At 38.4% G+C, this 26576-nt stretch overlaps 1 protein-coding gene across 7 annotated transcripts in view; it reads right to left on the reverse strand.

The window, feature by feature from the left end:
* Nucleotides 1-1302: 1302 nt before the first annotated feature.
* The window catches only part of ZNF143 (zinc finger protein 143), a 54374-nt gene continuing 29100 nt past the window's right edge, over nt 1303-26576 (reverse strand). For all 7 annotated transcript variants that reach the window (XM_089915176.1, XM_022563180.2, XM_022563179.2 and 4 more), the window contains 6 exons: nt 25477-25656; nt 18728-18955; nt 16085-16233; nt 13754-13915; nt 2984-3130; nt 1303-2135 (listed from right to left, as the gene is read on the reverse strand). In XM_089915176.1, the coding sequence (XP_089771302.1) occupies nt 2052-2135; nt 2984-3130; nt 13754-13915; nt 16085-16233; nt 18728-18955; nt 25477-25656 (950 nt within the window). In that variant the 3' untranslated portion in view covers nt 1303-2051. The remainder of the gene's footprint in view (nt 2136-2983; nt 3131-13753; nt 13916-16084; nt 16234-18727; nt 18956-25476; nt 25657-26576) is intronic.

Raw genomic sequence — 26576 nt, forward strand, 5'->3', positions numbered from 1 at the left:
ATTAGACTAAGTTCTAACTTCCTAGTCTCAGAGGTGGAGCTAGAAACAGGCTCTTCTTCCTCCGAATGAGCAGGTCCTTAGTCAGAAAACATATAGTATGAATAAGGAACAGTCAGCTTCGGAATAAAAAGCTCCTCCTCGGGCTTCCCTGGTGGCGCAGTGGTTGAGAGTCCACTTGCCAATGCAGGGGACATGGGTTTGTGCCCCGGTCCGGGATGATCCCACATGCCGCGGAGCGGCTGGGCCCAGGAGCCATGGCCGCTGAGCCTGCGCGTCCGGAGCCTGTGCTCCGCAACGGGAGAGGCCACAGCAGTGAGAGGCCCGCATACCGCAAAAAAAAAAAAAAAAAAAAAAAAAAAGAATGGAGACTGAGACGGTGGGTGACTGAGACCTTTTCTAATGTTATCTATCTATGAAGAGCTTTGAAGGGAAAGCAGCCAATCCCCCTGCCCAACCCTGAAGGGTTTCCCATTTCAAATGACTAAATCATGACCCTTTTTAGCAAGACTTCAAAGAACCTGATCAAAGATAACATTTATATTAAATAAAACAGCACAACATTTTTTCCTTTTTACTGTAAGGCTTGAAATGAAAAACAGCCACGTTTCAGCCCCCTGGCAAACAAAGCATGGTGAACAACAGCAAAGAAGTGATTGTTGCAGGACAACCCTCACACACCCTCCCCCCCTTTTTTTGGACCTTGGTAGACCCCACACTGATTTTCCAACATTAGAGATGGTTTTTCAGGTGCTCAGGTCATTGGGCAATCGAGATCACCAAAGCTCATCTTGATAATTTCTGCCACAGGTTATCATCTGAGAAGGTAGTTGTGGTGTGGTGAAAAAACACCCTGGACTTGGGAGTCAGAAAGTCTGGGTTCTTAAGTCTTTGCCCTGCCTCACCACAGCTGTAAGGCCTGGGTAGACACTTAACCTCTTTGGACCTTCAGCTTCCTTATGTACAAACAGGAGTAGTAAATCCCACATATCTCACAAAATTGTTATGAGTAGATAAAAATGTATGGAAAAGTACTTATTTTGTGCTTGATACACAATATATGTGTTGTATTTTATTATGTTCGTGATATTTTCTACAACACTTCCCCCCACCTCCATACCAATTTAATGAAACAAATATAAAGGTAACATTTAAAAAATTGCTGTATTCAAAATTAATAATAAACTTTAGGGTAAATAAGCTTTAAAACAAAAGTACATAAGCAAAAATAAATAATTTACACCAACCCACTAACCTAATTTTCAGAGTAAAGCCATTTCCAATTACAGCACTATTATCCCGGGCTCCAGCCTGTGGTCAAACTTTGATAGTTTATTATTTTTAAAAAACAGTAACAAGAAACTGAACGCTAAGGAAAATCTTTAACAAAACCAAAGTACTGGATTTAACTTTTTAATTTTAAATAACCAAACTTTGTAATTTTATATATAATCCAATGTAATGCTAATACAGTTAGCACTTCAGCTTGAAGAGCTGTTAGTTAACAGGGATGGAAAACTATAATGAATAGTCTTCAAACCGTAAGATACAAATAAAAATGGACAAGTATACAGTAGAACAAAAACTGCAGACACTCTACTAGCTGAGGGAAATATGTGAAGGCTTTACATCCTTTATTATCCATGATGGCTTTTGGAATTATGATTGTTTGATGTATAGAACCTTTGACATTTTAGATACAGCCTTTAATTTTTCACAGTAAGTTAAAAATCCATCATAAGTCTCCATAAGACTTCACTGGTCTTGCATGTAGACTCTAGGATTTTGCAATCTGATAAAAGAGTAACATAAAAATTTACTATATTACCCTAACTTCATACTTCCTTGTACACAATGAATCAGTTTGGGAAATCTTTTCCAAGGGTTATATACACAAAAGTGTCAAGAATAAACTGTTCTCCACTCTTGCATAAAAATGTGTACAGTGTTTCAGGAATGAAAAATTTCTAATTTTCCTGGGCCCGGGCTTCATGGATCTCTGCTGCCTGAAGATGAAAGGCTCCTCTTGCTTTATTGCTCCATTGTTCTGAGGATTAATCATCCAACCCTGGCGTTTCTCCTTGTTGGATCCTGGATGCTATTCTGATGGCTTCTTCCAGAGATGGCTGTTCTCCAAGCTGAAACAGGAACATACACAAAACCACAGTCAAGATGCCAAAGAAATATAACATACCAGAAGTAAAATTTCTCTCTGTAACTCTGACACCTGGGCTTGTTAAGGTACTACTGCTGATCCACAAAACATAAAAACAAATTCCTGCTGGGGATGCAGTTTCTTTATTTAGGATTTTGATAAACCTTCACGCATGCAAGGAACAAAAGATGCTCATCTTTTCCAGTGGAGATAGAGAGCTTCCTGAGCCTTTAGCTTTTATGCCCATAAACTAAATTAAAACCAATAGCTGACATTTTCCTGAGTATGTTCTAACCCTTTTCCAAGTAAATACATTTAAAAAAAAATCTTCCCAAGGAAAGGTAATCTACACCTAGCATTCTAGATTCTCTGCCTGAATGCAGTGACTTCCCAGAGAATGTGTTCTTCACAGTCTTCTGACATTTCCCACCATAAAATACAGCTGTGCAGTGATTCTCAGAGGACTAACTTGGGGTCTATGTTTACAGGAGGTCCATTTCCAAGGAATAACTCTTAAGTGCTTTATAAAATCCTGCCTAATTAGACTTTTATTCTGAGAGTAAAGATAGCTGGCCAGGTACACACAGGTATATATATATATACCAGGATCTTTATTTTTCTTGTTATAAATTCCCCTAGAATATACAAGGATGGTAGAAAACAAAGTTTTAGTCTGAGTCTACTTCAAACGCAGCAATTTCCTTAATGTGGCTAAGTAATACAGATGATTCTGTGCCCTGCCTCTGTGAAGGTTACGCATAAAGCAGAGAGTACAAGGCTGAGAGCTGAGCAGCACTGCTGTCAATGGAGGACAGTTGCCATTGTACCCACCTGAACTGCAATCTGGGTGCCGTTGGATGTTGCCACTAAGGTCAAAGGTCTGGTTTCTGTGGTTACTAAGTGATGGCTATGCTGTTGGTGCCCCATTTCTGATGATGCAGTATGGAATGCTGCCAAGTCCTGAGCCACAATTGCAACCTTAAAAAATACACAGAAAAATTAAAACTATGATTTAAATAAGTTAAAATCCATTTAACACAAGGGACTGTCTTCAAATTCAAAAGGAAAACCTCCCTTCTGACCATACACTTGTAGAAGCCTAAAGCTGGAAAAGACCTTACATATTGTCTATTCTGGACTCTTTTTTTTTTTGGCTGTGCCACGCAGCTTGTGGGATTTTAGTTCCCTGACCGGGGATTGAACTCAGGCCCTTGGCAGTGAGAAGCAGCAGTCCTAACCACTGGACCACGAGGGAATTCCCATGGACTCCTCTTTTTTATTTGAACAAGTTGAGGCTCAGATAGACGGGACGTATCTAAGGTTATAAAGTGAGCCAATGGCAAAACAGGGTAGAGGACACTGAAAAAGTGGATTCGCTATGTCAGTCTCCATTAACCAGGAGAGACATGACTGTGCCTAGATTCTATTATCCCTAAGAGGCTGCCTGGGAAGTTACACACGTGGACTAATTCACACCTCATATGTCTATTTATTCCCGAGTTTGGATCATTGGTAGATATACTATTTTCTCCTGTTTATCTGTTGCATTTAAAATTAGATTTCCATAAAAAAATTAAAAATTAAAAAAATAAAAAACAATTAAAAATTTTAAAACTAAAAAATAAGACAAAAGAATTAAAAATAAAGTTAGATTTCCACTGGGAATTCCCTGGCGGTCCAGTGGTTAGGACTCGGTGCTTTCACTGCCAAGGGCCCAGTTTCGATCCCTGGTCAGGGAACTAAGATCCCGGCAAGCTGCATGGTGCTGCCAAAAAAAACAACAAAAAAAAGATTTCCATTAACTAGGAAAACAAAGTACCAGTACCATTACTGACAAAATAGCAACTATCTTTTTTTGGGGGTGGGGCTCACCATGGCCTGAGGGATCTTAGTTCTGACCAGGGATGGAACCCATGACCCCTGCAGTGGAAGCGCAGAGTCCTAACCACTGGACCGCCAGGGAATTCGAAGCAACACATCTTGTTATACTCACTTCCTCTTTTAGATTCCATGCAATCTTTCCATCTTGTTCCTGAAGCATCTAGTCAAAGTGGTTAAAAGTGCTTTTGTGGCTCTTAAACCACAAATATAGCTTTTGCTATGTGGATACCAAAGAAAATGGCATCAATTACTTCTGTTATATATTTAAGAATTTTGTCCAGCCAAACTCAGAGAAAGAATAAGTTAAAAACTGAAACTACTATTTTACTTGGCCATTAATCCATTAAAAATGCTAGATTTTAGAGCTAATAGATATTCAGCTTGGATCAATTCCAGTAATGTTCCATAGTCCAGCAACAGATTTCAGTATGGCAGTGGGGGAATAGCTTATATTGGACTAACCCTTCCTGCAGATAACAATCATAAAGTGTGGAAAAAAATATAAAAAAGCAACCATTTGAAGGCAGTGGTGAATGATGAAAAGCAGGCAGGAAATGGAGGGGATTCTTAAAAGAAGGGAACCACACTGGGTCACATCTATGTTTAAACAGCTTTTCCATTGAGCGCACTCACCAGTCTGAGCAGCACAGGGCAACTTAAGCTATCAGAGATAATGGAGTCTATGGCTGCCAGAATGGCTATGTATTGAGAGGGATATCCTAGAAAGGAGAAAACCAGAGGGAGAGGGGCTCCCAAACCTGTGTATAAACTCCCCTCAATTCTTTAAGACCTCAGAACTGCAAACATGTTGGGGGGGGGTTCCAATAAATCTGGTAGAAAGCAGCAGCTAGAAGGCTGAAAAGCTGAGAAGAGATTTCAGCGATACCACAGGACAGACAGGATTTAGAATTTCAATCCCACCAAGTTAGAAGGGTTTGGAAAATACCTCAGGCTTTCCATTGAAACCCTAAGAGCCACACTTTAGGAGTAAAGATTGTATCCCAGGACTGAAGATTCACCCTGAGACTAAATGGCAAAACTAAAACAGAACTACTTTAATAAAGTATAAAACCCAGCCTCTACAAGTAACTTAACTACCTGACAAAGCAAAATGAACATTCTTCAGAGAAAGATAACAAAATTAAGAATCTCTATAATGTATCATCCATAATGTCCAGAATACAATAAAAAAATTACAACACATAAGAAGAGGAAAATGTAACCCAGAGTCAAGAGAAAATGAAGTCAGTAGAAACAGACCATGAGATGACCAAAACATTAGAATTAGTAAACAGGGACTTTAACACAGTTATTATAAATATGTTAAAAGGCTTATGGAATGCATACAAGAGGAAATCTCAGTAAATAAATGAAAACTATAAAAAAAAAGTAAATTCTACAATCAAAAATGAGAACATCTAAAATTATCTGAATGGGCCTAATAGAAGATGATGATGTCAAAAAAAAGGTCAGTGAACTCTAAGATCAATAGGAATTATCCATCTGAAGAACCAAGAAAAAAAGATTAAAAAAAAAAAGAATGGCTCCCCAACAACTTGTGGGACAATACCAAGTTAATATACATATAATTAGAGACCGAGAAGGAAAAGAGAAACAAATGAGGCAGAATAAAATCTTTTGATGAAATTATGGCCAGACTTTTCCTAAATCTGGTAAAAAAACAAATACCCCACAAAATATTATATAATGTTTTATAATATTATATATATTGTCTTATAATTATATAAAAGAAACCTAGTAGATAAATACAAAGAAAATCACACCATAATCACATTGCTAAAAAAATCTAGAAAATAGCCAGAGAAAAACTGATATATTATATACAGGGGAACAATGATATGAAGATGGCAGATTTCTCATCAGAAACAATGAAGGACAGAGACAATTTAAAGTGCTGAAAGAAAAAAATTAACTGCCAACCAAAAATTCCATATCTAGCAAAAATATCCTTCAAAACAAAAATGTTTCAAAAAGAACGGTGAAATAATATATTTTCAAATAAACAAAAACAGAAATTTGTCACTGTAGATCTGCACTACAAATAATGCTGAAGCATATCCTTCAGGCCAAAGGGATGATTCCATATGGAAACTCAAATCTACAGAAAGGAATAAAAGGCACTGGAAATGATAAATTAGTGGGTAAGTATAAAATATTATGTTTCCTGTCGTCCTATAACTTACTTAAAAGATTAACTGTTTAATGCTAAAATATAATGTTGCATTGCCGGGGTTATAACATGTAAATGTAAAATATATTACAGCAGCACAAAGAGTAGGGGCATGAATGAAAATATACTGTTGCAAGGTTCTTAGATTTTATGTAAAGTAGTACAATGTTAAGTCTAAGTAGACTTCAATACCTTAAGGATGCACATTTTAATCCCTGGAGCAGCCACAAAAAAGTAACACAGAAGGGTATAATTAGGAAGTTATTTGAGGAATTAAAATGAAATATGTATGCACCTAATAACAGAGGTTTAAAATACTGGAAGTAAAAAAACCCCTAACAACTAAAAGGGAAATACAAATCCACAATCATAGTTGGAGGTATTAATTCCTTTTTCTTAGTAACTAGTAGAACAAATACAGAAATGATTAATAAGGTTATAGAATATTTGAACAACACTATCAACCACCTTAACCTAATGTGTAGTATGCTACACCCAACAAGTGCAGAACACACATTCTTTTCAAATACATATGGAATATAATGGGAAATCAATGAAAGACACAGGGAAAACAAGTCTCAAATTTCAAAATAATGAAATCTTACAGAATATGTTCTCTGACCATAACAGATTTAAATTAAAAATCAAGAACAACAGGTATCTTGGACTTCTCTGGTGGCACAGTGGTTAGGAATCCGCCTGCCAAAGCAGGGAACACGGGTTTGAGCCCTGATCTGGGAAGATCCCACGTGCCGCAGTGCAACTAAGCCCACTAGCCACAACTACTAAGCCTGCGTGCCACAACTACTGAAGCCTGCGTGCCTAGAGCCTGTGCTCCGCACCAAGAAAAGCCACCACAATGAGAAGCCTGCGCACCCCAAGGAAGAGTAGTCCCCGCTCTCCACAACTAAAGAGCCCGTGTACAGCAATGAAGACCCAATGCAGCCAAAAATAAAATAAATTTATTTAAAAAAAAAAAAGAAAACACATTTCCTTATAAAAAAAAAAGAACAACAGGTATCTAGAGAAGTACCAGATATTAAGAAATTAAGCAACCTACATGCAAATTAAAACCACAATGTTATATCATTTCACATCCACTAGAATGGCTAAAATTTTTTAAAGTAACAACACAAAATGTTGATGCTGTGAAACAAACAGAAATCTTATACATTGCTAGTGGGAGTGTATGATGGTCAAACCACTGTGGAGGACTGTTTGGCACTTTCACATAAAGTTAAATATACCTCTACCCCATGGCCCAGCAATTCCACTAACAGGTATTTAGCTAAGAGAATGAGACCATATGTGTACAAATATACTTGTACTAGAATTTTCACCGCCACCTTATTCACAATAATCAAAGATTGGAAGCATCCCAAATGTTCATCAAGGGGAGAATCTATCAACAAATTGTGATATATTCCTACCACAGAATACTGCTCAGCAATAAAAAACAATGAACTGATGTTATAAAGAAGAACATGGATAAATCTCCAAAATATTATGTTAAAAGAAAAAACCCCAAAACAGAAGAGTTCATACTCTGGCTCCACTATGCAAAGTTTAAGAACAAACAAAATAATACAATCAGAATAACTAGGTGGAGACTGACTGGAAGGGGTCTCAAGAGAACTTTCTGGGGTGACAGAAATGTTCTAGATCCTGTTTGGGATGGGATGGGTGTGTATGTTTAATAACTCACTGAACTGTAAATTTAAGATCTGTGCAGGGAATTCCCTGGCAGTCCAGGGGTTAGGACTCTGTGCTTCCACTGTCAGGGGCCCGGATTTAATCCTTGGTTGGGAAACTAAGATCGCACAAACAGCGTGCTGTGGCCAAAAAAACCCAACAAACAAACAAACAAACAAAAAACCCGTGCGTTTCACTGTATGTAAATTTTACCTCAATGAAGAAAAAACAGATTTCAGGCTAATATGAAAAACATGTTCAACCTCACCCAACAAATGAAAGTAAAAATATAATTTATCCTTGGCTTGTGAATTATGCAAATATATTAAAAAAATCCTAATGCTAGTGAGAATACAGTGAAAACAAGAACACTTTTAGATCCATGGCATGATTGCTAAAACTTTCCAGAAAATAATTTGGCAATATGTAGCAAGAAGCTTAAAATAGTTCATACCATTACTCTAATAATTCCATGTCTAGAATTTGTTTCCTATGAAAATAATCAAGGGGCTTGCAGAACAATTTATGAATGTGGAATGAGTTAATGTTATGTATATCCATTTTATGGTTTATTTTGTAAATATTAAAAATCCTTTTAAAAGAATGTTTAGGGACTTCCCTGATGTCACAGTGGTTAAGACTCCAAGCTCCCAATGCAGGGGGCCCGGGTTCAACCCTTGGTCAGGGAACTAGATCCCACATGCATGCCACAACTAAGAAGCCTGTGAGACCAACTAAGGAAAAGGCGAGCTGCAACTAAGGAGCCCACCTGCCGCAACTAAGACCCAGCACAACCAAATAAATAAATAAAATATTAAAAAAAGAACACTTAATTGGTATGAGAAAGTACTCAGGATGTAGTGTTAAGTGGATGACAAGCATACAAAATTGTATTATAATCCTAACTTTGTTCACATATGCATACACACAGAAAAAAAGATGAAGTAAATAGTCTTAAATGTTGAGACTGGTTATTTTAACATCAAGGTAAATAGCTGACTTTTAGTTTGAGTCTCTAGTTTCAAATTCTCTTGGGTAGATACCTTTAAGTGGAATTACTGGATCATATGTAATTCTATGTTCAAGTTTTTAAGGAACTGCCACACTGTTTTCCACAGCAGCTGCACCATTTCACATTCCCATGAGCAATGCACAAGAGTTCCAATTTCTCCACATCATCCCCAAAACTTGTTATTTTCTGTTTTCTGGATAACGGTCATCCTAATGTAGGTGAAGTGGGATCTCATTGTGGTTTTTATTTGTATTTCCCTAATGATAATGATGTTGAATATCTTTTCATGTGCTAATTGACCATCTGTAAATCTTCTTGGAGAAATGTCTATTCAAGTCCTTCACTCATTTTTTTAAAAAATTTACTTATTTTTGGCTGTGTTGGGTCTTTGTTGCTGCGCGTGGGCTTTTTCTAGTTGCGGCGAGCAGGGGCTACTCTTCGTTGCAGTGTGTGGGCTTCTCATTGTGGTGGCTTCTCTTGTTGTTGAGCACAGGCTGTAGGCGTGCGGGCTTCAGTAGTTGTGGCACACGGGCTCAGTAGTTGTGGCTTGCGGGCTCTAGAGCACAGGCTCAGTAGTTGTGGTGCATGGGCTTAGTTGCTCCGCGGCATGTGGGATCTTCCTGGCCCAGGGCTCGAACCTGTGTTCCCTGCATTGGCAGGCGGATTCTTAACCACTGCGCCACCAGGGAAGTCCCCTTCACTCATTTTTAAATTCGTTTGCTTGCTTTTTTCTTGTTGAGTTATAGGAATTCTTTATATAGTCTAGATATTTTCCCCCTCATAATATTATTATTTTATTTTATTATTTTAAAATATATTCTAGGGACTTCCATGGCAGTCCAGTGGTTAAGACTTCGCCTTCCAATGCAGAGGGTGAGGGTTCGATCCCTGGTCGGGGAGCTAAGAGCCCACGGTCCTCTCAGCCAAAAAACCAAAACAGAAAACAGAAGCAATATTGTAACAAGTTCAATAAAGACTTTAAAAATGGTCTACATCAAAAAAATCCTAAAAAAAAAATATATATATATATATATATTCTAGATATTAATCCCTTATTAGATGTATGATTTGCAAATATTTTCCCTCATTTTGTAGATTGTCTTTTCACTTTCTTGGTAGTGGCTTTTGATGCACAAGTGTTTTTAATTTTTTTTTTTTAGCCGTTCCCCGTGGCTTGTGGGATTTCAGTTCCCCGACCATGGATTGAACCAGGGCAATGGCAGTGAAAGCCTGGAATCCTAACCACTAGGCCACCAGGGAACTTCCAAGTGTTTTTAGTTTTGAAGAAGTTCAATTAATTTTTTTCTTTCATCACTTATCATTTTGGTGTCATATGTAAGAAATAATCTCCTAATCCAATTTATCTATTTTTTCTTTCACTGCCTGTGCATTTGGTATCATACATAAGCAATAAGATCATGAAGATTTTCACCTATGTTTTATTCTAAGAGTTTCATAGTTTTAGCTCTTAAGTTTAGGTCTTTAATCCATCTTGAGCTAATTTTTATATATGGTATAAGATAAGGGTCCAACTTTATTTTTTCTCATGTGGATATACAGGTTTCCCGGCACCACTTGTTGAAAAGACAAATGAAAAGCCCTTTCCCACTGAAAGATCAAATTCTGACTGTCAAAATTTAGTTGACTATATATGTGAGGGTTTATTTCCAGATTCTCTATTTTATTCCATTGGGAATATGTATTACTTTTGTAATCTGAAATTAACTAACTAAAATAGATGGAAAGCACTGACTCTTTAGTCTATACCTGCTAACTAGGCTTCCAAAGGCACCTGGAAAAATGAGTCTCAGAAATGCAATTACCTTAACAACCAAAAAACAAAAAAAAAGACTTAGGGAAGGACTGACTACTTTCTTCCCATGCATGTAAAGAAATGGTTACAACCAATTTAAGTGTTACAGATAATTCACAGGTGGGGCCCAAACACCCCAGTGGATAGCCAACTTTTGCCCGATGGCCTACATGTAGTTAACAGCAGAAGGAACAGTAGCAGCAGCAGGTCCTTAAGTGAAACCCCATCCCTGTTGTGATATCCCTAGTTGCTGGAAGCTGCCTGGCTTCATTCTAGCCCTCAAAGCCTTCTCTCTTGAGAACTTTTCTAGCTCACAGGCTACAGATAAGCTACATAAGAATGTGTGCTTTAGGGTCACTATCTTTCCAGACCTGCAACTGTACAAGGTGTATTTACCCAAGCTGGGCTATAAACCCATCCAGGAATCCCAGAGCCACGGAAATGACTGCAAACTGGTTAGGTGGGACCATTCCATAAGACAGCCTGAAAGCTAGTGGCTGCGTTTTTTGTTTGTTTTGGCATAAGGTAAAATTAGAAACAATAAAAATGCATGGATCTTAGGTGTTCTGTTGAGTTTTGACAGTTAGATACAACTGTGAAACCACCACTTAAAACAAGATGTAGAATAGTTCCTTCATATTTCATTCCATCAATTTCCTCCCCAGCCAAGCAGCACTTTCTGATTTCTATCGCCATGGATCGTCTTGTCTGTTCTTGGATTTCGTGTAAGTGGAATCATATGGTATATATTCTAGAAGGAATTGCTGAGTCATAGAGTAGAGGTATGTTCAACTTCATAAGAAACTGCCAAACAGTTCTTCAAAATGGTTGTAACATTCTATACTCTCACTAGTGTGTTCAATGTCCTAGTTGCTTCATTTCTTTGCCAACATTTGGTTTTGTTTGTCTTTTTTATTTTAGCCATTTCCCTGTGTCTGAAATGGTGTCTCTTTGTGATTTTAACTTGCATTTCTTTGATGATTAAAGATGTTGAGCACTTTTTTGTGTTATTGCCTTTCATGTAGCTTTTTTTTGTGAGGGGTCCGTTCAAATAAGCAATCAGATGATTTGATCTTTTTTTTTTTTGCGGTATGCGGGCCTCTCACTGTTGTGGGCTCTCCTGTTGCGGAGCACAGGCTCCGGACACGCAGGCTCAGCGGCCATGGCTCACAGGCCCAGCCGCTCCGCAGCATGTGGGATCTTCCCAGACTGGGGCACGAACCTGTGTCCCCTGCATCGGCAGGCGGACTCTCAACCACTGCGCCACCAGGGAAGCCCCTGATTTGCTCATTTTTAATGGGTTATTCACCTTTTTATTATTGACTTATAGAAGTTTGTCATATATTTTCAATACAAGTCCACTGTCAGATATAGTGTGAATATTTTTTTCCCAGTTTGGGGCTTATCTAATCTTTTACTACACATTGTCTTTGGTGAGCAGAACTAATTTTGAAGAAGTCCAATTTATCAGAAAAGAAAAAAATTTATTATTAGTGCATTTTGTATCCTGTCCAAGAAATCTTTACCTTAAGGTTGCAAAAACATTCACTTTTCTTCTAGAAGCTTTATGATTCTGAGTTTTCTAATTCAAGGTGTAGAAAACCTTCAATTTTGTTCGTTTTTTCAGAACTGTTTTGGCTGTTTTAGGTCCTTTGTATTTTCATGTAAATTTTAGAATCAGATTATCTGTATCTTCAAAAATTCCTGCTAGAATTTTTATTGTGATGGTATTGAATCTATAACCGAATTTAGGAAGAATGACAGCTACTAACTGACAGAATTTTTCACTGAACAGGGTAAGATAGCTGCAGTGAAACCCCGCACTGCCTTCAGCATAGCACAAGAAGGGTTTTTAAATGTTATTAACCAATATCATTTATTTTAAAAGAAATGAAAAATTAAACTACAAAGAGATACATTAGATTGGCAAAAATCCAAAGGTTTTACCACTATATTGACTGTCAGAAGGGGAGGAGGCACTCTCAAAGGCTGCAGCTAGGAATGTAGATGGGTATAACCCTAGAAAGGAAGTCTGGGAATATCTATCACAATTACCAATGCATATGTTTTTTCACCCAGCAATTCCACTCTAGGGATTTATCTAGTAGCAGATGTACTCACACACATGCAAAATCACATGTGCACAAGGTTATGTGTTGTTTGAAACAGCAAAAGACTTTAAATAAATTATGGCATGTCCAATATAGTGGAATATGATATAGCTTAAAAAAAGAATGAGGAGGGAATTCCCTGGTAGTCCAGTGGTTAGGACTCGGTGCTTTCTCTGCCGGGGCCCGGGTTCAATCCTTGGTTGGAGAACTATGATAACTAAGATCCCTCAAGCCATGCTGCATGGCAGGAAAAAAAAAAAAAAAAGAGGAAACTCTCTATAAAATGAAATAGAAAGATTTCCTAGATGTATTATTAAGGTTAAAAAAAAAAAAGGTGAAGACGAGTATAGAATTTACTATCATAAAAAGGGAAGGAGGGGAAGATGACTATTTATTTGTATTTGTTTGTATATGCTTAATGAGTTGTTGGGAAAATTATGCAAGAAACTGATAAAAGTGGATTCTCTCTACGGGGGCAGGGGTGGAAAGAAGACTTTTCACTGCCTATCTGTATATACTTTTTGACTTTTGAATTATGTGAAGATATTACATATTCAAAAGATTAACTTTTGCACATGAATTTTTTTCTAAGCCTCTGATGATGATAATGATGATAGGAAGAGCAACCACTAATGAACACTTAATATATACTTGGGCTGACTACTTTATATGCATTATCTTGCTTAATCCTTCTATTAACCTCATGGGGTAGATGCAATAATCACTCCTATTTTACAGATGAGGAAAAACTGAGACTCAGAGGGTTATGTAGCTAAGAAGTTGTAAAACTGGGATTCAATCTGAGGTTTGTGTGCTTAACCACTATATCACACTGTACATCTATGTAACGGTTTTGATATTGACATACGTATTGACTGATATAAAAGAAAAAAGCAATTACCTGCTGCCCTTCTGTACCCTCGGCGGTAACCATAGCAACAGAGTGTGTTCCTGCTGAGGAGATGACTGCATCATGAGCAGGTACTGTGATGGGCGTTCCGTCCTGTGTTACCATTGTGATGGTATTGCCAATGGCCTGCATGTCAGCTTGAGATATGTTCACCTGCAATACAATGCATTTTACAATCAGGCAATGTTTCTTGTTTTATCTGGCAGTCTTTATTAAGGGCTAGGCCTAATCCTTGTATAAGTCTACTCTGGAAGCAGATAAGCATTTTACAATGGAAAGAGGTCATCAGAAAAACTGCATATTCCTTTTTTTTTTTAATATCTTTATTGGAAAAACTGAATATTCCTTAAATGCATTTACTCCTCTCCATCTCTACTGCCAATTTAGACCCCTATTTTTCTCTCATCTAATTTTCTGCAATACAATGTCTTTCCAAATATCTAGTCTAACCCGTCCCTAATCATCCTCTACCTTGTCACCTTTCTAAAAAACAAACAAATTTCATTATGCTCCCTGCTCAAATCCCCAGTGACTCCCCATCACTACAGTTCAGACTTCTTACATGGCACTCATGACCTTTCATCATCTGGCCTTAAACAGCTTCTCCAGACTCATCTTTCACTACTTCCAAACCAGCACACAAATCTGGCACTCCAGCCACAACAGATCATTTGCATCCCCGGGAATGTCATATTCTGTTATATTTTTGTGACTTTGCCCTTTCCTTCACTCTCTGCCTGGCTAACTCATAAAAATTCTTCAAGATCCAGCTGAATGGCCATTCTCTACAAGGGCCTCCAAGATTCCTTCAGGAAGCATCATTTACCCCTTCCTCCAGGTTGCCACAACACTTTACATACCTGTCGATTACATACCCATCATTACGAGAAATTATTTTTCATTTTAGGAACATCCCTCTCCTACTAGACTACGATACCCCCCCTTCCAGTACTCCCCACACTAACTTTACCAAAATATCTGTCATTGGGTTCAATAAATGTTTGTTTTTTAATTGACCAAAGGAATGGAATAGAAATCCCTAAAGGAAATGGGAAGGTTATATCTAGAGAAAATACAACTTTGGGATGGGGAAAATAGCTGCTTTAAAACATATGAAGAGGGATTAGACTCATTCTATATGGTCAGAGAAAAGCCATGAGTGGATGACACAGTGGTAAGTTCCAGTCTGATAAACCCTCAAATTATCCAGCAATGGAACAGACTATCTCTTCAGAGAGAAACTGCCTCATCTATATGGGGGCTGCTGTAGAGGGAATTTCTCCAGTATAGGAAGGGAAGGAGGTTAGATCAAATGACATCCACAGAGCCTATCTGTGATGACCTAATTTTTAAAAAAGGCTTAGGGTTGACGCTGAATTAAAATTGTGTTAGTAAATATGTTAAATCTTATATGCCAATCAGTAGACAAAGAGTGTTGTGTAGAATTAGTGATGTCAAAAGTAAGGGGAAGAGGAATGAATGGGATGGTACAAGTGCTTTTTATTTTCCTATCCTGAATACGTTCTGCCTTCTAGCTAACATCAGCACATTAACAGTTATCAACACAAAGGGCAAATTAATCATGGGAGGTAAAGGTCCGAGAGAGACAGGTAAGAAGAGAGTTCTCCATGGAAGAGGTAGATATAGAAGGATAAAGAACCCCATATGTCTATTTCCACCAGTTATTAAGACAACCTTAGCTAGAGCTTAAAAATGAAATCAAGTCAATTATTTTATGCTAGTGGCATCTAGAAAACAATGACAAGTTTGACTATTGAACAACAGCCATTATATTGCTTTTCCTGGGGAAATCAAGATACCTCTTCTATTAATTCTGTGAAGCTAGTTAAGTGAACTCCCATGATTCCAGGTAGGGAGAGAGTCACACTCTGGAAATTTTACAGATGTGCCCATCACTGACTTGCCAGGATCTTTTAATGATGTCCTCGTCACCTCAGCCAAACCTCTGCCGACTTCTCAATCCTATCCCTTCTCTGAATTGGGTTTCATATTGATCTATTACTTTTTAAGCCCTCAATTTCACTGTGGTTCTGACCTTCACCACCTCACATTTGAACAATACCCATAACACCATTTGAATTCTACAGAGTCACAAACCTTCTCTCTTTACTAATCTCCCTGCAGGTAGTCGCTTTCAACAGGCTACTAGAAAGCCTCCAGGAGATCCAGCACTGCCTACAAGCTAAACTCCAAACTCTGTGCCCCAATTCAAGGCTTTCCTCAATTGGGACCCAACCTGCCTTTCAAGCCCAGGCTCAGAGAAATATTATTTAACTTGTTTGACTTTTGGTGGGTACTTACATGCTGAGTCCCGTCCTGGGATATGAGTGTAACCTGTTGACTCAACCCAGACTGGGTTACTGTGGCTACTTGTGTAGACACAACATCGTCCCCTTCTACACCTGTAACATACGTGATCTGGGACCCTTTAAGAACATCTTCACTTTGACCTGTTTAAAACAAATGAATTATTTATTTGATCAAACAACCAAGCTGTTTAGAAAACAGAGGAGATTTTAAATATTACAGAGAAAACTGACAAAAGTTAAATGGCATGTGTATTAAATTCTACATCATGGTTTTTTTCTTTGGCCATGTGGCATCTTAGTTCCCTGACTAGGGATTGAACCCGAGGCCCTTGCATTGGAAGTGCAGTCTTAACCACTGGACCACCAGGGAAGTCCCTAAATTCTAAACCATGAAAATGGCTTCCAGCACCTCCTGCCAATCTCTCCACCTCCTCTTTTGCAAAGCTAAACCAAATCAAAGCAGACCAAACCAAACTTTTCCACATAAAGTGTAACTGTTTTAATTTTGAGAGACCTTGCTTATTCTCTTATTTGGAGTAATTATGTGATACCATGCATGTGTGCTGGGGCAGGGAGTGGGGGAACTGTACAGGGAGACTAACTGGCAAATAACCCTTCCAACATGGCAAGTATGCACTAAGTCCTTGCAGTCACTTAAGAAGCTGCTAAAAATGATAAGACAACCTTCATAAACATTAACCACAAAACCAGAATGGTATGTAAACACAACGTACTAACACTAAGTTACTTACTCTTTTAACACAAGTGACTGATTATAAGTCATCAGTACACAGTGACATCATTGTGTAAAGACAACGTAATGGTATATTATCTGGGTTAAGGTTAACCATTTAGTAAGTAACAGAACAGGAGCCCCCCTCCACTTCTTTATTTCACAAAGAACCAGCAAGTAAACAGCAATAGTCAATTACTGCCATACTTGGCAACCAGGAAGATTATCGATCCCTCTCTTCTATTGCTTTCCACCTCTCATGATGCCAGAAAAAGGGTAAATATTTTTTTTTCCTTCAAAGAAGGACCTTATATGCTAATTTATGAGTACTTCTCAAAGTTATGGTTGATGCCTACACTCATACAGCTATAGTCATCATGGTGTAATCTCTATGACACTCATTACTTCATTTCTTTTTGTTCTGTTCCATGGCTATTTATTATATTTATTATTATACCATTATTCCAATGGGTTCAAAACCTAGGGGACCATATGGGAGAAAAGGAACATAAACCCATCCTTATTCTTGGAAAAACAATCTTACTTTACTTTTTAACAAAATGTATATTATTATAGATTATCTTCTAGAACACAAGAAATTCTGACAATCTGAAATATCAACATTTAAGGAAGAGACTGAGGAAGCTTAAAAGAGGAACAGTCTTAAACCTAAGTTTGACATCATGAAAGTCTGCTTTCTAATTGCAACGATTTAGCAGCTGTTGTGATATCTAACAATGCACACTTACACTGCTTTGGCTAGAAAACAGCATAGCATTCAAGAGTGAAGGAATTTGGGGGAATTCCCTGGTGGTCCAGTGGTTAGGCACTTTCACTAACAGGGACCCGGGTTCAATCCCTGGTCAGGAAACTAAGATCCCACAAGCCATGTGGCATGGCCAAAAATAAAAAAACTAAAAAATAGAAGAGTGAAGGAATTGTTATTTTCTTACTATCACATGACTGACATCTGAAAAGACAAATTAGAACTCCAGGGAATTATCTGAGTAGACAGTGAATGATCTGTTCTTTTCCTTATTCTCCAACCATTTTTTTCCTACCTAAATGTTTTTCAACACTTCAATCCTAGTTGTTAAGAATGGGTAGAGATGTTTTAGTTTTCAAATTTACTCCATTTAGGAGGTACTCAATGAAACAGGACAACATATGTTTCTTTTTATTTGTTTGTTTTAGAAAAACCTACTTCATTTTACCTATTTAACTATGCTGATTTATTTAACTGAAATCATAGAATCTAATTCTCTAAAATATTTTTTCCAAGAGTTTATCCTTATTGAAATGAGTGTTTTTGTCTACAACAACACTACTGAATAGCACATGAATCAACTAAGAGTTATCTGGGAGTGCTTCACCGCTCTTACGATTAAGACCAACATCTTAATACACCCAAATAGTCTAGGCTGCCCCTGCTTTGCTGTGCAGTCTCATTTCATACCACCTTCCCAAGCAGAAGTGCCATGCTGGCCAGGCTTCTTTCAGTCTCTCCGATTTACTTTGCTCTCTCCCACCTCAGGGCTTTTCGCTTGTGCCAATCCCTCTATTTGGATCGTTCTCTTGCCTTTGCTCCCTGTTTACCACCCCCCCAACCCCCCCACATCCCTGACTCTACACCAAGTTAACCCTTATTCACCCTGTAGATCTCTCCAAAAATCACTTCCTCAGGGGAGCCTTCTCTGACCTACGAGACTAGACTAACTTCCCCTCTTATATCCCAGAGCATTAAGCGCCTTTCTTTGATAGCAATTATCACAGCTGTAAATGATATGTTTGTGTGACTGTTTGAAAAACTTTATGATTTGAGAAAATGCTTTAAGTCATAAATTACGTTCATAACTGTTGATTTTCAAACACAGACATAGACATACTGGAAAAAACCCTTACCTGGGGGAGGCTCAAAGAAGGCTTCCTGCTCCTCCTCGATGGGCTCAGTGTCATTGTGAGCTGTCCGTTTGTGCATGGCCAGCGTGGAGATCTGCTTGTATGTCTTCCCACAGTGGTTACAGTTGTACGGTTTGGAGTGAGTGTGAACAACATGATGTTTGTACAAACTGGAATATTCTGTGAACCTTTTGTCACACCCAGGGACTGTACAAACATATGGCTTTTCCCCTAAGAACAGCACACACATACAAAAAAATCAACTTTTACCTACGAAGGCATAATCATTCCATACCTTCTGGTGGGGGGAGGGGGGAGGGGGGTGGGGGAGGGGGCAGAGAGAGGGAACCTCTAGTGGCAAAAATAAATAGCTGTCAAATCCCTTTCTATCCTGCTAGGAGGCAGTGAACAAGAAAAGACTCCTTAACTATGGTTTCATCTTGGATCAAAAGGTGGTCTGCACCCTGAGTCTCATCCCATGCCTGAATACTACTTTCCCCTTAATTACAAGGGATTTGAAAAATAAGGATGGAGATGTTTATTGCCCAGTTAACTCTAAGATTTGGTGAAACTGTTATTGTTACCTGTAACTAGATAATCTAGATATCATTAGTGATACTTTACTAATAATGGCAATAATAAATGCAATTATTAGTATAACTAATGTAGCTTACCCTAAGGGTTTTTTAAAATATATTTATTTATTTTCTAAAAATTTTTATTTATTTATTTGGTTGCGCCAAGTCTTAGTTGTGGAAGGCGGGTTCCTTAGTTGGGGCTCCAAGGCTCCTTAGTTGCAGCAGGTGGGCTCCTTAGTTGTGTGGCATGCGAACTTTTAGCTGCAGCATGCATGTGGGACCTAGTTCCCTGACCAGGGATTGAACCCAGGCCCCCTGCATTGGGAGCGCAGTCTTATCCACTGCACTACCAGGGAAGTCCCCAAATATATATATATTTATTTATTTACACCGGGTCTTAGTTGTGGCACATGGGCTCCTTAGTTGCGGCAGAAGGGCTCCTTAGTTGCGGCAGGCAGGCTCCTTAGCTGTGGCATGTGAACTCTTAGTTGTGGCATGCATGTGGGATCTAGTTCCCTGACCAGGGATTGAAACCAGGCCCCCTGCACTGGGAGCGCAGGGTCTTAACCACTGTGCCACCAGGGAAATCCCACCCTAAGGGTTTTATAAGGATAATAAACAAAGATTTTCTAAAAAGTCTATGAGACATAGTTTGGACACTTCAGTAAATCTAAAAGGACACACATTTTATATTAACTTCAGTCGACTTCTTGCATCCAATCAAAAGCTATTAAATATTCACTAAAAACAACTCAATACAAAGTAATTCTTTTTCCATGAAACAGTCTGAGAACAATGTAGGCAGTACATATATTTTTAGAACTTTTCATTATAGAAAATTTCAAACATACACAAAAGTATAGAGAAACAGTGCAATAAACCCCCATGTACCAATCATCTAGCTTCAACTATCAATTTATGGCCAATATAGTTTCATTTATTCACATTTCTGCCCCCTATTCCCACCCTGGATTATTCTAAAACAGCTCCAGATAGCATTCTATCTCATCTATAAATTTCAGATTGTATAAAAGATGGATGTTCTTAAATAACAAAATTAACAATAATTATTTAATATCATAAAATATCTAGACACTGTTAATATGTAGTGGGGGGAATCTAACACTGAGAGCAAACTGGAACAAATTAACCTAACTGTAGTTTTTTTTTCTTTTATAAATTTATTTATTTTTGGCTGCATTGGGTCTTCGTTGCGTGCTTGGGCTTTCTCTAGCTGCAGTGAGTGGGGGCTACTCTTCGTTGTGGTGTGTGGGCTTCTCATTGCGGTGGCTTCTCTTGCTGCGCAGCACGGGCTCTAGATCCCAGGCTCAGTAGTTGTGGCGCACGGGCTTAGTTGCTCTGTGGCATGTGGCATCTTCCAGGACCAGGGTTGAAACCTGTGTCCCCTGCATTGGCAGGCAGATTCTTAACCACTGCGCCACCAGCGAAGTCCCCCTAACCTTAGTTTAAATGAATACTTGTAACCACTTAGAAGGGGTATGGGGGCCAGGGCCAGGGTGGGGGGTAGCAGGGGGAGAATAAACTAATTAAAGTAACTCATATACACAGTATTTGACTAATGCTCTCAGTCTTGGACTAGGCTGGAGTGGGGAAAACTGCAAACAAATCTTCAGTTCTTCTTGGTAGGCTTGTTTATTGTAGTGCTATGGGCAAAACAACTCTGAAACTATTTTAGGTGTAATAAAGGATTAAGCAATGAATAAATGTGTCAATGTTGTTGGAAGCTAGAGCACTTACTATGGAAGAAGGGACATACAAATACGGAATGAGGGAAGAAAAGAGCTCTGTAAGATGAGCTGGAATTGGATGTACTAGTGTGAACTCATATACTCTCTAAAATGTGTTTATGTGTGTATACATATGCATATCCCAGTTTGTTCTCATTTTACACCTTTCTTGGGTTAACTCCATCTTTTTCCATGGTTCTGAACCAGTAAAACCAACCACAAATATAAAATCACTAATGTAATCTGTAATATATGTCTTAGACATTAGTAATTGAGATTGCTTCCGTCCTTTGCCCAGCCTGCATTCTCAAAGCAGGGCAGGTTAAAGTTCTTATCTTGGGGAATGGTTGTGGGGGAGATATGACAAGGGCAAGGCCAGGCAGGGAAATGTCAGGCAATTCCAACTCAGAGAACCAGTCCTATTCATATTTAGGCTGGAGGAGAAACTGCCACTAGGTGGCACCAAACCACAGTCAAGATGGAAATGAATTTGTATTTTTGGTGGGAGGGGGGTTTTGTGATTTTGTCTTGAAATTATACTTTTTTAAATTGAAGTATAATTGACTTACAATATTAGTTTCAGGTGTATATAGCATACTGATTCAATATTTTTATACATTACAAAATGATCACCACAATAAGTCTAGTTACCATTTATCAACGTACCAAGTTATTACAATATTATTGATTATATTCCCTATGCTGTATATCCCATGACTCATTTATTTTATACCTGGAAGCTTGTACCTCTTAATCTCCCACGCCTATTTCACTCATCCCCCAAGCCCCTCCCCTCTGGCAACTACCAGGTTTGTTTTCTCTATCCATGTGTCTGTTTTTGTTTTATGTTTGTCTGTTTTATTTTTAAGCTCCACATAAGTGAAATTATATGGTATTTGTCTTTCTCTGTCTGACTTATTTCACTTAGCTTAATATCCTCTAGGTATCCATGTTGTCACAAATGGCAAGATTTCATTCTTTTTTATGGCTAATATTCCATTGTATGTGTATCACATCTTTTTTTTTTTAATATTTATTTATTTGGCTGCACTGGGTCTTAGTTGTGGCATGCGGGATCTTTTAGTTGCAGCATGTGGGATCTTTAGTTGCAGCATGCACAATCTTTTAGTTGTGGCATGCAGGATCTTTAATTGCGGCATGCAAACTCTTAGTTGAGGCATGTGGGATCTAGTTCCCTGACCAGGGATTGAACCCGGGCCCCCTGCATTGGGAGCATGGAGTCTTAGCCACTGGACCACCAGGGAAGTCCCTATGTGTATCACATCTTTATCCATTCATCTATCAATGGATACTTAGGTTGCTTCCATATCTCGGCTACTGTAAATAATGCTGCAATGAACACAAGGGTGTATATATCTTTTTGAATTAGTGTTTTTGTTTTCTTCATTAAAACACCCAGAAGTGTAATTGCTGGATCATATGGTAGTTCTATTTTTAATTTTTTGAGGAACCTCCATACTGTTTTCCATAGTGGCTGTACCAATTTACATTCCCACCAACAGTGCAATAGGATTTTCTCTTCTCCACATCCTTCCTCATGACTAACTTGGTCACCAGGTCCTTTGCTGATACCTCTTCAATGTCTTTCATTTTTATCCTTCTCCATCTCACTCACTTCAAATATTCGAACGGCTCTTAATCAGTCTCCTTGCTTATGGTCTCATCTCCCTTTAACTTCTTTCTATGGTATTGACAGAGTGATTTTTTTCCTAAAAAAACAAATTTTCTTTAAATCCTCTTAAGGCTTCCCCTCTGTCCATAGCAGTATTCAAAACTTGTTAATGTACCAGTTTCAAAGGAAAGGGATTGTTGTAAATGCCTGAAAACATTTCCAGAGATATCCAGGGGTCTGCAGAATGCAGACTAACTTATGCAACTAAAGTTCCATTCTTCAAAAATGTCTTTTCATTTTGAATTATCACAAGTTTACTCTTAATATCAGTAATAAAAACAATATATTAAAAATCTCCCTCTCATTCACCTTTCCACTCACATCAAAAATACAACCATCTGGGCTTCCCTGGTGGTGCAGTGGTTGAGAGTTCGCCTGCCGATGCAGGGGACACGGGTTCGTGCCCTGGTCTGGGAAGATCCCACATGCCGCGGAGCGGCTAGGCCCGTGAGCCATGGCCACTGAGCCTGCGCATCCGGAGCCTGTGCTCCGCAATGGGAGAAGCCACAAGAGTGAGAGGCCCGCGTACCGCAAAAAAAAACAAAAAAAACAACCATCTGAAACTAACACAATATTATAAATCAACCATACTTCAAATAAAAAAAATACAACCACAAAGTGGAGAATTGAAATTAAAACGTTTTAAGAGGAGGGTGGGACAAACTGGGAGACTAGGATTGATATATATACACTACCATGCGTAAAACAGATAGCTAGCAGGAACATGCTATAAAGGACAGGAAGCTCAGCTCGGTGCTCTGTGGCGACCTAGATGGGTGGGATGAGGGAGGGTGGGAGGGAGGTCCAAGAGGGAGGGGATATAGGTATACATATAGCTGATTCACTTCATTGTACAGCAGAAACTAACACAACATTGTAAAACAATTATACTCCAATTAAAAAAAAATTAAAAAGTTTTGGGTAATTCCCCAGCAGTCCAGTGGTTAGGACTCGGCGCTTTCACTGCAGGGGGCCGGGTATGATCCCTGGTTGGGGAACGAGGAATCCTGCAAACCATGAAGCGTGGCCAAAAAAAAAAAAATTAAAAACTTTTGAGCTGCAAATGACACCATCAAGAAATTGAAAAAAAAACGAAAACAAAAAACCCACAAAAACAGGAAAAAATGTCTGTAAATCACATACCTAACAAGGGACTTGTATGCAGAATATAATAAAGAATTCTTATAACCCAACAAAAAAAAAGACAACCCAATTTAAAAAATGGGCTAAGAATCTGAACAGACATTTCCCCCCAAAATACATACAAATGGCCAATAATCACATAAAAAGATGCTCAACATCATTAGCAAACTAGGAAAATACAAATCAAAAGCACAATGAGGTAGATACCACTTCACACACACTATGATGGCTATAATCAAAAAGAGAGATAACAACAACTGTTTGCTAGGATGTGGAGAAATTGGAACCCTCATACATTGCTGGTGAGAATGTAAAATGTTGCAGCCACTTTGGAAAACAACTTGGCAGTTCCTCAAAATGTTAAACAAAGTTATCGTAAGATCCAATAACTCCACTCCTAGGTGTATACCCAAGAGGAATAAAAACATATATCCAAAAAAAAAAAGAAAAAAAGGGAATTCCCTGGTGGTCCAGTGGTTAGGACTCTGCATTCTCACTGCCAAGGGCCCAGGTTCAATCCCTGGCAAGGGAACTAAGATCCCAAGAGCTGTGTGGTACAGCCAAAATAAAAACACCACACATCCAGACAAAAAATTGTACATGAATACTCCAGCAGCATTATTCATAATAGCCAAAAAGTGAAAATAACTGGTAAATTGATAAATAAAATTTGATGCATTCATATAAAGGAATACTAGTCAGTAATTAAAAAGGAAAGAACTATTGATATGACATGGCTGAACCTCAGTACTATTATGCTAAGGGAAAGAAACCAGACAATAAACACCATATACTGTACATCTATATGAAATATTCAGAATGGGAAAATCCATAATTGCTTATGGCTGGGGGGTAGGGTAGGAGAAGACTGCTAACAAGTATGGAGTTTCTTTCAGGTGAGATGAAAATGTTCTAAAATTGGATTTTGGTGATGGTTGTACAACCCTGTGAATATAATAAAAAACACTGAATCATACACTTTAAATGGATGAATTGTACAGTTCGTGAATTATATCTCAATAAAGCTGTTAAAAAATATATATCCAAAAAAAAAAATATATATATATATATCCATAGACACTCTGCAATAATTATGTCTACTATGCCTCCCTAAATCAACTGTCCTGGAAAATATCTTGTCTGTCTCTGTATTTCTGGTGCCTGGCAGGGGAACAAAGAGCAGATGGTCAATAATTGTTGAATAAATAAATGTAAAAATGCTAAGGTGGGGCTTCCCTGGGGGCGCAGTGGTTGAGAGTCCGCCTGCCAATGCAGGGGACACGGGTTCGTGCCCCGGTCCAGGAAGATCCCACATGCCGCGGAGCGGCTAGGCCCGTGAGGCATGGCCGCTGAGCCTGCATGTCCAGAGCCTGTGCTCTGCAACAGGAGAGGCCACAACAGTGAGAGGCCCGCATACCGCAAAAAAAAAAAAAAAAAAGCTAAGGTGAAGTTTTTTCAAGTTGCATAATCCATTTCTACCATGCCAAGTGGCAGGAAGGAGGGAAGAGATTACTTGTAAATGGTTTATAGGAGAGGCAGGAATTCAATTGAGCCTTGAAAGACAGAAGACCAAGAACTAGAGACTGTTACCTGTGTGTATCCTCACATGGTTTTTATAATTGGTTGCACTGGCAAATGCCCTCCCACATCCTGGTTCTGTGCAGTAATAAGGTCTTTCTCCTGTGTGTGTCCTAATATGCACTTTTCTGATATTCGATGTTGTGAAAGACCGACCACAGCCTTCAAAGTGACATTTAAAGGGCCTTTCTCCTGAAAACACAAAGGGAAATACATTAAATGGTGCAAAAATACACAGAAAATTGAAATGTCTTATCCTTCAATTCTGCTTAGGATCATTCATGCTCAGACTCTAGCCTTTTTGTATTGAACTTCCCTTTGAGTTTTTTTCTCTTTTTTTCTGTCAACAGCATCATCTACTCCAAACTTAAATTTACATAGGAAAATATGAATAGTATTCAAAACTCATCACTGATTACATGACTTCCCAAAATGGAATTACCCAGAAAGGCATATTAAAAAATGAGCTAAGAAAAGAAGACAAAGAAATACATATCATAAAGAAATACAAAAGAAAAATAGAGTCTGGAATAAGGATTAAGTTAGAACAACCCTAGAATCCCCTAAAAGCTTACCTCCTACTTTATTCTATAATACTTGAAGAAAAAGAATTTTTGGTCCTTTTAAAATCTAGTGTCTAACGCATAATATGAATCAAAAATACTTGCTGAATATATTACTATTCTCAGGAGCTTGGAGACGCTTGCCTCTGATATAACAGATAAAACTAAGAGCACGAATGAAATAGAAGCAGGGACGTACAGCTTTGTTCCTGAACACTGTAAAGTAAAGCCAATTTGGGATCATATTTGAACTAAAAGTTAAACTTTAATGACTGGAAGAATCCTCCATGAAAATCTGCTAAACTATCTCAGAATACTTAGAAGTATTTGGGGACAAAGTGATAACACTATGTTTAAAACATCTGCAGTAAAATCTCCAAGTAAAGGACCTTATGCTATACTACTTAGTCAACAGCTTATAATAGCATCTCTTATCAACAGTTTCTGGAACTCTTCGAGCTCTGATCCAAAGCAAATAATTACCTTTATATTACCAATCTGCAAATAATCAAGTACAAGGAGGGGAGGGGAGGGAAGATAAGAACAAAG

The sequence above is a fragment of the Delphinapterus leucas genome, chromosome 7 (assembly GCF_059928025.1).
Source record: "Delphinapterus leucas isolate spDelLeu-1000000601 "Yukka" chromosome 7, BTC_Dleu_Yukka2, whole genome shotgun sequence".
Lineage (NCBI taxonomy): Eukaryota > Metazoa > Chordata > Mammalia > Artiodactyla > Monodontidae > Delphinapterus > Delphinapterus leucas.